The sequence below is a fragment of the Kryptolebias marmoratus genome, linkage group LG18 (assembly GCF_001649575.2).
Source record: "Kryptolebias marmoratus isolate JLee-2015 linkage group LG18, ASM164957v2, whole genome shotgun sequence".
NCBI lineage: Eukaryota > Metazoa > Chordata > Actinopteri > Cyprinodontiformes > Rivulidae > Kryptolebias > Kryptolebias marmoratus.
The window spans coordinates 2,681,126-2,694,186 of NC_051447.1; the positions used below are offsets into that span (position 1 = coordinate 2,681,126).

General features: G+C 39.4%; 1 protein-coding gene across 4 annotated transcripts in view; it reads left to right on the forward strand.

Moving 5' to 3' along the window:
- LOC108247515 (receptor-type tyrosine-protein phosphatase F) overlaps positions 1-8,749 on the forward strand; it is a 147,656-nt gene extending 138,907 nt beyond the window's left edge. For all 4 annotated transcript variants that reach the window (XM_017435682.3, XM_017435684.3, XM_017435685.3 and 1 more), the window contains 4 exons: positions 3,690-3,815; positions 4,169-4,323; positions 5,889-6,024; positions 8,273-8,749. In XM_017435682.3, coding sequence (XP_017291171.1) covers positions 3,690-3,815; positions 4,169-4,323; positions 5,889-6,024; positions 8,273-8,341 — 486 coding nt within the window. In that variant the 3' untranslated portion in view covers positions 8,342-8,749. The remainder of the gene's footprint in view (positions 1-3,689; positions 3,816-4,168; positions 4,324-5,888; positions 6,025-8,272) is intronic.
- The last annotated feature ends 4,312 nt before the right edge of the window (positions 8,750-13,061 follow it).

Sequence of the window (13,061 nt, forward strand, 5' to 3'; positions counted from 1 at the left end):
TAAGTCTGAGCTTAATATAGACTACACCCGTCAAGTTCAGAAAATACTACTTTATACCAAACAGAAATACTACGAATTTGGTTTTAAGTCCAGTCGCATGCTTTCCCATTTATTGAAAAATCAAGATAGCAGTCACTTAATTAATATGATAAGAATGCAGAACAAGGACGTCACATACAACCCAATAATTATTAACAGCATATTCTGGGATTTTTGTATATCTCAATACAACCTGGACATGGCTGACCTGGAAGATATCTCCTCTTATTTGAGCAATATATCTCTACCCTCTGTTACGGGAGAGGATCGGGCCTTTTTAGATGCTGCAATCACCCCGGAGGAAGTTTGGGCTGCAATTAAATCTATGCCAAACAGAAAATGTCCTGGACCCGATGGGTTTCAGTTTAAATTTTTAAAGTCATTTTGGCCAGAGATTCAACCAATATTAATGCCCGCTGTTAATGACATTTTGAGGAACGGCATCCCCCCCTCGTGGAGACACGCCTCCATCAGTTTGCTTTTAAAAGAAGGTAAAAGTCCCATGCATTGTTCCTCCTTTTAGACCCATTAGTTTGCTTAACGTTGATTACAAAATTGTGGCAAAAGTATTAGCCCGGAGACTGGAAAACATCCTCCCTAAAATAATAAACCCAGATCAGGCAGGGTTTATAAAAATTAGATACAGCACAGACAATATATGACGCGTTCTTAATGTTGTTCAGTACCTTAACACTCACAAAAAGCCTGCAGTAATTGTTTCCCTTGATGCCGAGAAGGCCTTTGACCGAGTTGAATGGCAGTTTCTTTTTCAGGTGTTACATAAATTCGGCCTGGGCCCAAATTTCATCAATCTAGTTAAAAGCTTTTATTCAGACCCAACAGCCTCAGTTAACACAAATGGCTTGATGTCTGAGCCCTTTAAGATTCATAGGGGTTGTAGGCAGGGGTGCCCCCTTTCACCCTTATTGTTTACATTGTTTATTGAACCTCTGGTTGAGATCATCAGGACTCATCCGGATGTATCTGGAATCAATATAGGCGGTAAAAACCATGTAATCTCAATATTTGCAGATGATGTACTTTTGTATATGTGCAATCCTGAGAAATCAATTCCAGCTATCCTGGAATCTATGGCTGCGCTCAGTGCTTTGTCAGGATACAAAATCAACTTAGGAAAGTCTGTTGCCACTCCTTTCAGCATCCCCCCCAGAGGGGTTCGTGCAATCTCCTTTTCAAATGTCTATCAGAGGCTTCAAGTATCTGGGTATTTTTGTTACACCTGATTTGAATGATCTCTTTGAAACTAACTTCTCACCTTTAATTCAGAAGATAAAAAATGATTTAATAAAATGGGCTCCCCTGCCAACCTCTTTCTTAGGGAGAATTAACACTATAAAAATGAACATCCTTCCACAACTGAACTATTTATATCAAAATCTTCCCTGCTACTTACCTTCTGCACATTTCAAATCACTAAATTCTCATTTATCTCGCTTTGTCTGGAGCAACAAACACGAGGCTAGTGTGGGAGCATGACCTGGGGCTGATGTTTAAGCCTGCAGATTGGGAGGAGATCTGTAATGGGGTTTCCCCCAACTGCACCTCGGTTTTTATACATGAGCAGAATTTTAAATTTTTCTACCGAACTTATTATACACCTGTTCGCCTTTGGAGGATGTTCCCTGTGGGTTCAGATCTTTGTCATAAATGCAAAATACATAGGGGGACATTTATTCATTTATTCTTGTCTTGCAGTTGTATTCAATTTTTCTGGTTCATCTGATGATACAAGAGATCATTGGTAAACAGTTCTTACTAACCCCCTCTTTCTGTCTTTTTAATCATGCTCCAGACACTCTACTTAATGCGGATACTAAACATTTGCTTGTAATCCTCTTATTTCTGGCCAAGAAATGTATACTACTGAGACGTCAGCACCACAGGCCCCTACAGTTGAAATGTGGATATCACAAATCTCTGCTAATATCTCAGTTGAAAAACTGACTCATGATCTCCATCAGAAGTCAGATAAATTCTGGAGAATCTGGAGCCCATTGCGATCTTTCTTACAGAGATTGTGATTTCAACTGGAAATGAAGGCTACCTTTCCAATTCCCCCCCCTTTTTTTTCTTTTTTCTCTTTTTACATTCAATGTTTTACTCACTTGGCCGTCCGACAGTTCGACTACTTTGAACCATTCCTGGGAATGTTTACCTGTATTTTGTGTATGTATGTTTTTTTTTTTTTATGTGGACATTGTAGTGCTTCTTGTTGATTTGGGGTGGGTTGTTTTTTGTTTACTTCTGTTGATGTTTACATAAAGTCATGAAAATCAATAAAAATAAAAGTTAAAAAATTCAAAATTGCTAAAACAAACAATTGCACCACGCCATGTACTCTTGTCCACTGCTGGTCGCTGCGTGCGCATGCGCCCGTCTTGTCGTGCAATCAGTTAGCACTGACACACATTCAAGGGAGACTCCTCAGGAAACTATGTGCTTCAGCATGCGCTGAGCCCACTCTGTGATTTTATGTGGCCTACCACTTCAAGGCTGCGTTGCTGTCATTCCCAATCACTTCAATTTTGTTACAATACCACTAACATTTGACTGTGGAATATTTAGTAGTGAGGAAATTTCATAAATAAACTTTTTGCACAGCTGGCTTCCTATCACGGTGCAACGCTGTGGATTTGTTTGGCACCATTTGTATATGATCATTTGGGGCAAAACTGTAAGTATAAGATTTTTTTAAAGTGTGACTCAAAGGATAGAATTTGTGTGTTGTATTTAAGAATTTGAAGTAGTGTAACTGTTGTTGTGTGTTTGTGAAAGACTGGAAAAAATAGTGCAATTGCAAAACTCCCATAGGATTTCTCTCTGCTACTTCAACTTCACAATTAGAAAGCACAAATGGTTTTGCACCAGAAATACCTTCATACTGCATGCCTTGTTGCTTAATTTTAACACCTGTGGCCATGGAAGTGTTTGGAACACCTGAATTCAATTAGTTGGATGGCAAGACAGTGTAGCTCTTTCAGTTCTCCAGATGACTCTGTGCTTTGTAATGTGTTATTACGGCAGCATCCTCCAATTTTCTCTTTAAGCAAACTGGTAATGATCAAAAGAAGGAGGAAGACGGTCCTTGATGTGCTGGGAAACCAGTCGCTCTAAGCATTTTATGACTACAGATGTGAGGGCTATAGGTCTGTAGTCACTGAGCCCATCTATTACAGTTTTCAGGCATTTAGACATAGTTGCATGTGTGTCTACAAGTTTTAATTTTTTTTAAAACTCATGGAATATGTCATTTTTTTGGAAAGGCCTATGTTTAATACAATTAGTTTTAAATCTACTGATGCACATACCTGATACTTACTGGTCCATAGCTGGTACCTACCGGGTACCTACAGAAACTGGTCTTTCTTTTTAACTGACTTGTTACTCAGTAAGTACCTGTTATGTACCCAGTAAATACCAGGTACATACCCCGTAAGTACAAGCTGCTTACCCTATACATAGCAGAAAGAGGGGACTTCTTTTTTAGGAGTAATGTTATAATGTATCAGCCTTTTGTTTTAATACTTTCTTTACTTTTTTACTATTAACCCTGTAACAATATACCTTACCTTTTGGTGAATATAAAAGCTTTATAATTATTTATTCTTTCTGCTGTGTTTGTTCTGTAGGAAAAGTGCCATCAATACTGGCCCGCTGAGCGTTCTGCGCGCTATCAGTATTTTGTGGTGGATCCAATGGCTGAATACAACATGCCTCAGTACATTGTGAGAGAGTTTAAGGTCACGGATGTCAGGGTATGTTCTTTGTCACTGAATGAGCCATCAGCAAAGCAGAAACTTAACTCAGCTAGTTATCTATTACTGCTGAAAGGCAAAGGCAGATAAAAAACATTGCCCTATCTCCTTGGATGACTATTGATGATTAAAAGCACCATTACTCTGTGACTTTTTAAACATTGTATCACAGTGCAATAAATAAATACTCTTCAGAAAAAACTGTGACAGATGAGTGTTACAGAAAAAAATTCTCTTACTAGTAACAGTCGTATCACTTAACAACACTGATCCTTATTTCAAACAGGAAATGTCTGTAGCTTTGTGTGTGAGTGATGTATCTTAGCATTGGCATTTCTCTGCACCTTCATCAGGACGGCCAGTCGAGGACCATTAGGCAGTTCCAGTTCACAGATTGGCCGGAGCAAGGAGTGCCCAAAACTGGGGAGGCTTTCATTGACTTTATCGGCCAAGTCCATAAAACTAAAGAGCAGTTTGGACAAGATGGACCAATCACTGTGCACTGCAGGTAACTTTGTGTGATTTTATTTGGGTTCTTGTTTTATTTCATTAGGACCTTTTCTGCTCTACTCACTGACTTTGTCAGTCACAGAAGTTCTTATGTTAAACAACAACAAGTGCTGATAAGACAGTAGGTGGCTACTAAGGTTAGCATGATGACATTTGGTTTGGAGTCATTTGGTGTAGCCTAGACATGATAAATGCACGGGCCAGTTTTTCGCCATCATTTTAAGACAAGATGTTTCTAATTTTATTGATATTACACAGGTGGAAGAAAGCTGTCCTGGTAACATTTTTTATATGAGGGTTAAAAGACATATCCTGATCAAATATTAACACAAAAGTCATTTATATAAGAACTGGGGGTCAAGTTAATGCCATCCAGAGGAAGTGAAAAGCTGCAAAGTTTATTCCTAAGATTCTCAGATCCAAAAAATCCTCTACATCTGTCCTTTCTGAGTTTAAAAGCAGAAAAATAAGACTCTTTAACACATGCTTGTAATCTAAGTAACTGATAAGATTTGTCAGGTTTCATGTATAAATATTACTGAGTATCATCAGCATAACTATGGAATTTTATCCCATGCTGTCTAATAAGCTTAAAGTAGAGAAGAATAATCTCTCCTAACACTCATCATAAACCACTAGAAACCTTTACCAAACCAAAAATGATGCAGCATCACTCTGGTGCTGCAGCAACAAGAAAACACCTTTTCTCCTCCAGCCTCAGCTGCTCCTTTCTAATTTAGGAAATAAACCTTTAATATTTAGACAGATTTGAGCAAACATGCTGTGACTACAGTGACCAGAATGGAGTAATCTTTCTGTCATGGTGCATAAAATATACACGTGCCAGCGACAGAAAATGAAATGGATGCTGCTTGTATAAAAAATACAGTATTGAAATATTATTTCGGTGACATAATCTATTTAAATACATCTGTGTCTTTAAATTTCTTGTGTCATAAGATCTTGAACTTAAGTCCCAAATGCCCAGGTCTAGTTTCAGCCTTTGTGCTGAGAAGGAAACGCCATCAACAGGATTCAGATGAAGGGGTTTTTAGAACCTTGACCACATCCAGGCTTCTTCTTTCTTGTCCAGCAAGTCTGACCAAGATGAGAACAAGTGCTGCTTGTTTTGTGTGCAAACGGTGAATAAAGGTCAGGTGAGCATTGTGTGTGGGTTTTTTTTCTGGTGCAAGTAGAGCGTGAATTAATTGTTGCAGGTGCATAGTTAGAACTTTGCAATAACTTACCTGGAGCTCTGCCAGAACAGTGTGGTGTGACAGGGTTGTAGCTTTGGCATGAGACCAGCATGTCTCCAAGCCGCACTGGCACACACAGGCCACACATCATAAATACTCTGCCACCATGCTCTACCCAGGACCTGGACAACATCATTATAGACGTTTTGTGTAGACTTAAAACTCTCCACAACCTATTGTGCTCCATCACGTATAATAGGGACACCACTGCATTTTTAATAGCCCCGTGAAGATCTTGAATTTACTGTATTTAATGGTCACAGTGTTTTTGTTTTTTTTTAAGTCTTACAATGTGTGTGTTGATCAGTGCTGGTGTTGGACGGACCGGTGTGTTTATCACCCTGAGCATCGTGCTGGAGAGGATGAGGCATGAAGGACTGGTGGACATCTTCCAGACTGTGAAGATTCTCCGAACTCAGAGGCCATCCATGGTTCAGACAGAGGTGTGTCTTTGAGAAATTATCTATGTCAATATTAGACTTTTGGTATATCATAAATAAGAGTATATTAAAGATTTATAATTATTTTTATCACTTGACATTGGATTAAAAAAACATTTAGTCTTAAACCACCATGTTTACTATTTGGTAGAGTAGCTTTTTCTACTTGGATTGTGTCTACTTGCTGCTCTGAGTCTTACACAGCCTTCCATTTTCTTGACTTGTCTGAGAATCCCTCCAATACCTTTTCTGACATTTCTGCTCCCATGGTCCCAATTTTTCTATTTCTTTCATTTGTCTTGAACCCTCTTCTTCCACCTTTGTTTCCCTCTTTTGTAGCATTTCCCTTCTGCTATCGAGGTCTCTATTTCATTTCTCTCTTTGATACTCTATTTCTTTCTTTGTTCATCCATGAATGTATCTTTCTAGCCATGCTTGCATGCAGTACAGGTAATAGTACAGGCAGGGGTGGAAATTAGCACCCGCCACCGGCCAAATGCGGGTAAATATTTGAAGTGGCGGGTGAATTTGATCAACACACACGCCACTGTGGCGGGTTGGCAATTTGAACAGAAAAGGTGTTATTTGTCCTCTTGACATATAGGGGGCAGCAATGTGCTCGAGTTGCTGCTAAATGCAAGAAGGAGAAAAGTTTAGCAGACACTCTTTACCAGTTGGTGGCGGTATTGATTCCTTCAGTTGTTTACCAACCACTAATAAAAATCAAGAAGAAGAAGAAACAATTTGAGGACTAGCATTAGCAATGTGGTGGAACATTTCAGGAGTTAAGCGGGTGGCAGACAACAAAAAAATGTTTTTCAAGAGTAGTCGAGGGAAGAACCAAAAGTTAAACAACGTTTTTTTTTTTTAAACTAAATCAATGACGTCATGACGTTGGTCAGTGTGCGTTCGCGCCTACGGCCGGTGTTCTGATGATCTGTGCTTCCTCGTCAGATTTTCCTACCGTAGCACGGCTAAACAGCGATGTCTAACGGTCGGTGCTACTCGTCAAAAACTGCTACCGTCATGTTTACAAACCGAAATTGTATACGTCCCTTTTTAAATACGCAGATGATACAACTTAGAAGGTATCAGAAAATCAACAGTGACTATAATCCCATCTAAAATCTGTTTATTTTCATTTATTAGGTGGTTAAACAATCACCAGATGTTTCCAGCTGTGCACCCTGACCACTGAAGATATGTCCTTCAGGCAGCAAACTGAATTTGATCAACATTAAAGAAAGATGGTGACTCAGCAGAGGAAGCAAAAACAGCTCTTTTTAAATGTTAAAAACATGTTTTAAAGTTACTGCTGTTTAGTGTGCAATGAGTAAGATAACTAATTATACTAGGAACATGATAACTAATTATTGATTAATGAGTTTAGTTTGAGTTTTCAATGAGATATTCAGAGGTTGGAGGATCATTTGTTGTAGCAGGTTTTTAACGATTTTATTCATTTATTTCTGTATTTATTAACATTGTGATGTTATGTGTCTGTTCAGTGTAACCCCTCTTTCCAAGGCTAATTTCTCCCAAGGGAAACAAATAAAGAGATTTTAACTTTGACTTTTTTTAAATCCTCAAACTCTTAGTTAACAGTTCCTACACCATCAGGCAGAAACATGTTACCAGATTACACTCCTCATCTTACAAAAAGAGTCTGATTGTCAGAAGTTGACCAAGGTTTTATTGTTCAAAGGTCAGGAACTTGTGAAAATGGAAAAATGTCAGTTAATTCATTTTATTTTTTTTATTTTTTGTAAAGCAATGCATTCACTTGATCTCTGTACTTGCTTTTACATCTAAAAAGCTTGTCACTGTTCTTATTGTTCACAATCCTTTTATTACCCATCTCAAGAGCTCTAGAGCTCTAGAGATGGGTATTTCATTATTATCCTGGAGATGGGTTGAGATGACACCTGCACAGGAGCCATAACCTGACAGAAAACACATCCACATCAAAATTGCAAGAAAATAGGTGAATTTTTCATTGGAGTGTCACTGAGTTTTGAGTGTTTTTGACTAACTATTCTCCAACAGCCACAGCCCACTGAGATACTACCTTTAGTCTGAACCTGCCCCTGGGGTCAGCTGGCCATGGAAGACCCAAACAGGATCCTAAAGCCCCAAATAACATACTCAAACCCTCCACCATGTTAAGTTGGCATATCCGTGGAGACAGTTTTTTGACTTTTTTATTTTTTATTTTTTATCTGTCTGTTTTTGTTTTTTTTCCCCCCCATAGGACCAGTACCAACTATGCTACAGGGCTGCTCTGGAATACCTGGGAAGCTTTGAACACTATGCAACATAACTTCACCTAAAATTACACCACTGGAAGAATTTCTTTCAGCCATATTAACAACACTCTATTGGTCTGTATGACCTGATGAGGAGTGTGTGAGCAGGACTGATGAGGAGACAATTCCAGCCAGACAGGGCAGGAGAAAATGGTGATGACTGTGTGGTTTGTTGCTACAATGCTGCCGCAGCCCCTAAACAGAAGCCTTCCATAAGAAACTGCAGTCTGATCTTCACCCAAACGTCTGCCGTCTCTCAATAGCAAACAAATTTAGTATATTTGAATTTATTTTTTTTATCACTATGTTATAAATATTTATACATGATTTTGTTTTTACAAGTAAATTCTTGATATTTTTATTTTCTTAATTCTTAATTATTTTTCGGTGTATTTGGGATCTACCTTTATCACGCAGTTATTTTAACTCTTCAAAAAAGCCTACATTGTACAACATAGTTATTTCAGAAGTTGTGTTTTTTATTGTACAAAAAGTCCACCAGTATTGATCAGAACACACTGGATGTGGACATAGTTGGGGCACAATTCAGAATCTTATAAAGGCTATATACTTTTCTTGTTTTGTTTTTTTGTTATTTTTACCTGTCAGGTATTTTATCTTTTGTTTTGAACAATATATTAGGGATATTTGGACAGAACAAAAAGGTTATTCTGTAGGTGTTTTTATATATTATGTACCTGTTTTGAATTAATATATATAAAGTGCAAAATGAAGGATGGAGAAACTAAATAAATATTTTTTCCAACTGATCTGGCAGTGATTCTGTTATTACATGACATCTGTTTACACATTAAGGCTTGGGACATTGTAGGGGAACCTTAGAATTTATTCTGTAATGAATTTACTCTGAATGTAAATATCTGAAAGTTTATGCAGAGATAAATCATTCATCCATATTTTCTACCTGCTTAACCCTGTTCAGGGTCATGGGGAGCTCTAATCTATCCTTAGGAATCAACTGGGGGTGCTGACATTCGTGGTAAGGCATATTGCGTCACTTCCTGTTTTCTTTGCTGGTAGTTGGAGTAAATTGTGAGAAGCATTCCAGGAGCCGGAGCGGGTGACATCAAATCCTTCCTGAAACTGCTGACTAAGGCTAAGGTTAAATACAGTAAGATTGTTATTCACGTTAGCAGTAATGACACCCGGTTACGCCAATCAAAGGTCACCAAAGTTAATGTTGCTTCGGTGTGTAACTTTGCCAAAACAATGTCAGACTCTGTAGTTGTCCTTGTCTCCTCCACAATCTGATTACTAAAGACATGTTTAGCCACATGTCATAATTCAGCTGCTGGCTGTCCAGGTGGTGTCCTGAAAACAACGTGGCCGCCATAGATAACTGGAGGGCATTTTGGAGAAATTTTAAAAATCTATCTGCAGCTGTGAAAAACCAATTTCCCTCAGGGAATCAATAAAGTATCTTTCTGTTCTGTTTTACTCTATTCTAGATGATGTATATGAAGTTTTACTTTGATCAGGTTTGAGCCCTTGGAGGAGATAATGTTTAAAGATTTTGCACATTTTGATAATTTGCATAAACAATGTTACATTTTCAACACAAATTTACACTGCCTGGCCAAAAAAAAGGCATCACCTGGATTTAACTGAGCAAATAGGTACGAGCCTCCTATTGGATAATTACTGCATGGGCAATTATGTTTCAGCTGGCAACAAGTTATTTAACTCCAACTGGTGCAATGAGTTGCTTCTCATTTCTTAAACAACCATGTTGAAAGACACATCCCGTGGTCATGGAAAAGATGCCAGTCTGTTTGAGAAGGGTCAAATTAGTGATGGTGAAACCGAGGCTTCCTGAATCACTAAACCACTTTGAGAGAGTTGCTCAGAAAATGGAAAATATTTGACGTGTTGACACAGCCACTTCATTTGGCTCAAAACTGTGTCGAGCAGCACATCACTAGGTCATATCATTGGCATGCATCATGCAGAGAAAACATCTAAGGAGACTGCAGAAACTACTAAAATTGGGTTAAGAACTGTCCAACGCATTATTAAAAACTGGAAGGCTACTGGGAACCCATTGTCTTCAAGGAAGAAATGTGGCCAGAAAAACATCCAAAATGATCGTGATCGGCGATCACTTAAACGTTTGGTGAAATTACATGGAAGAAAAACAACAGTAGAACTCTGGGCTACGTTTAATAGTGAAAGTAAGAGCATTTCCACACGCACAATGCAAAGGGAACTCAAGGGATTGGGACTGAACAGCTGTGTAGCCTTAAGAAAACCACTAATCAGTGAGGTTAACTGGAAAAAAGGCTTCAATTTGCTAGGGAGCATAAAGATTGGACTCTGGATCAATGGAAGAAGGTCATGTGGTCTGATGAGTCCACATTTACCCTGTTCCAGAGTGATGAGAGCATCAGGGTAAGAAGAGAGGCAGGTGAAGTGTTGCACCCATCATGCCTAGTGCCTACTGTCCAAGCCTGTGGGGGCAGTGCTATGATCTGGGGTTGCTGCAGTTGGTCAGGTCTAGGTTCAGTACCAGTGTGTGCTCAAAGAATGAGGTCAGCTGACTACCTGAATATACTGAAGGACCAGGTTATCCATCAATGGACTCCTAAACTTGGACCCCTTAAAACAAAGAAACAAGGATCCTGAAAATGTAAGGGGAGTTGTGAGGGCAAACAAAAGCAAAAATCAAGGCTCAAAATTTTAATTCAGTTCAATTTAGTTTATTTATATAGCACCAAGTCACAACAAAGGTAGTCTCAGGGCACTGTACAAAAACATTTTCATACATTATAAAAGCCAGTGGGTAAAAAGTATCCATATAGGCAAGTCAGCAGATTGTGTTGAATCTTCACTTTGTCGCAGTCTCCTATCTTGAGCAACACATTGGCAACAGTGGAAAGAAACAACACCCTTTTAACAGAAAGAAACTTCCAGCAGAACCAGAACCTGGCTCAGGATGAGCAGGCATCTGCTTCAACCGTCTGGGGTTAGAGGACAGGAAAGAGACACAAACAGAATCACTGATCCAGGTTTAGTTTCTATTGGAAGAAAGACAAAGAAAAACACATGTTAAAGCTTCAGTAGCTAACTTTTATAAAAATGTACTTTTTTTTTACATATCTCTTAAAACTATCACTATGTCCTCACAGAATATGAGACAGATAATCTGTGAAAAAAATCAAGCTCCTCTGGCTTCTCCCAGTGCTCCTACTGCCATCTGCAGAATTACACCACTCCCGGTCAGAAACAACCAATCAGAGCCAGGAGAAATGTCTTAGCAGTGTCCAACAATGCTAGTGTACGTGCTGCTAAAACCCTTTCCCCGCACAGCGTATCCCGTTGTTCACGCTCAAGATAGCCTGTGTACTGTAGCCAAAAGCATATCGTTGATGTTTCATCCCTTCCAGTGAATGTGCCATAGCTGTTTGTGCTGCCAATGGTGGCCCTGCTTACTAGCCTGCGTGTTCATGGCAGGCTCCGCTGTGTGGAGGAGCTGTGGAGGGAGAGCTGTAGAGCAGCAGAGAGCAAGGGGGAGGGACCTGTAAGGTGGGCTTGTTCAAATTTTCAAGCTAAGTTCACAGTTCAGATTTAATGATGGAAATAATTCAGTAGAGCAAGTAATAACAGCAGCAGAGGGAGGAAATGTGGTCAGTTTGTCTTCCAACAGTCTAAGCCCATAGAAGCATAACTAAGGGATAGCTCAGGAAACCCAAGCCAAGCCTAACTCACTGTAGGAAAGTAAACTTGTGTTTTGACGTCTTTTAAGTAAATTCAAATGTTTATCTTTGTGCTCTGCTGTGGTTTAGCTGAACATGATTTATAGTTTTCTCCTTTGTAGGTATATAATGTAGGTGATTTGGTCTCTCCTTAGACCTGTTGTTGGTCCAGAACCTCAGTAATCCCAGGCTGCTGGTTTTCCCTGTCCAACACCACCAGCCACCAGGCCCACTTTTAAAGCAATTTAAATAAAGAAAACATTGATGTGGCGGCAAACAAGTGAACTTACAGAATAGTAGGTCGTGGGGAACATGAGGAGGGAAAATACCAACTGTGCAGCATGGAGCTAATAATGCCCAACTGAAGAACAATGGGGAGGAAGAGAATATAAAGGGACAATTAATGAACTAGAATGACAATCACCTGGTGAGAGAACAACTAGGGACAAGTGAGAGTGGGCAGGGCAGGAAAGAACTGAATCACTCAAACACAAAGAAAAACACCAACATGAAGACCCCAAAACAAAAGCAAACAGAGAACACCACAAAAACGTCAAAGAATGAAAACACAAATACAGATCACAACAATGTGCAATAACTCATCTGCTTATTTGTGAAAAAAGTAAAGTAAAATTATTTATCCTTAATTGGTAAAAGGGTAAAAAATACACAAGACTGTAGAGTATTTGTGGTGATTCTGGAGGTTTAGTATTTTTGGTACTTCCTGGTGGGCCGTCTCGACGACTGATTGGCAGCTCCTCGTCACTCCCTCTACACCTGTGGCAGATCAGGCTCATCAGAAGGCAGCTGGTACTTAAGGCCGTGGTGGGAACCAGACCAGTGCTGGAGCATTGTTTTGCCTCTGTGGTAATGTGCTGAGCCTCTTGTGAATTACGAGCTTTTCTAGTGAACCCTTTCTGAGCTTTTTGTATTTTTTCGTGCTTCTACCTACCTAGGACTACCTAACCTGCGTGGACCCAGTCTGGTCTGCTGTGGACACCTGCCTCGGAGATAAGTTACT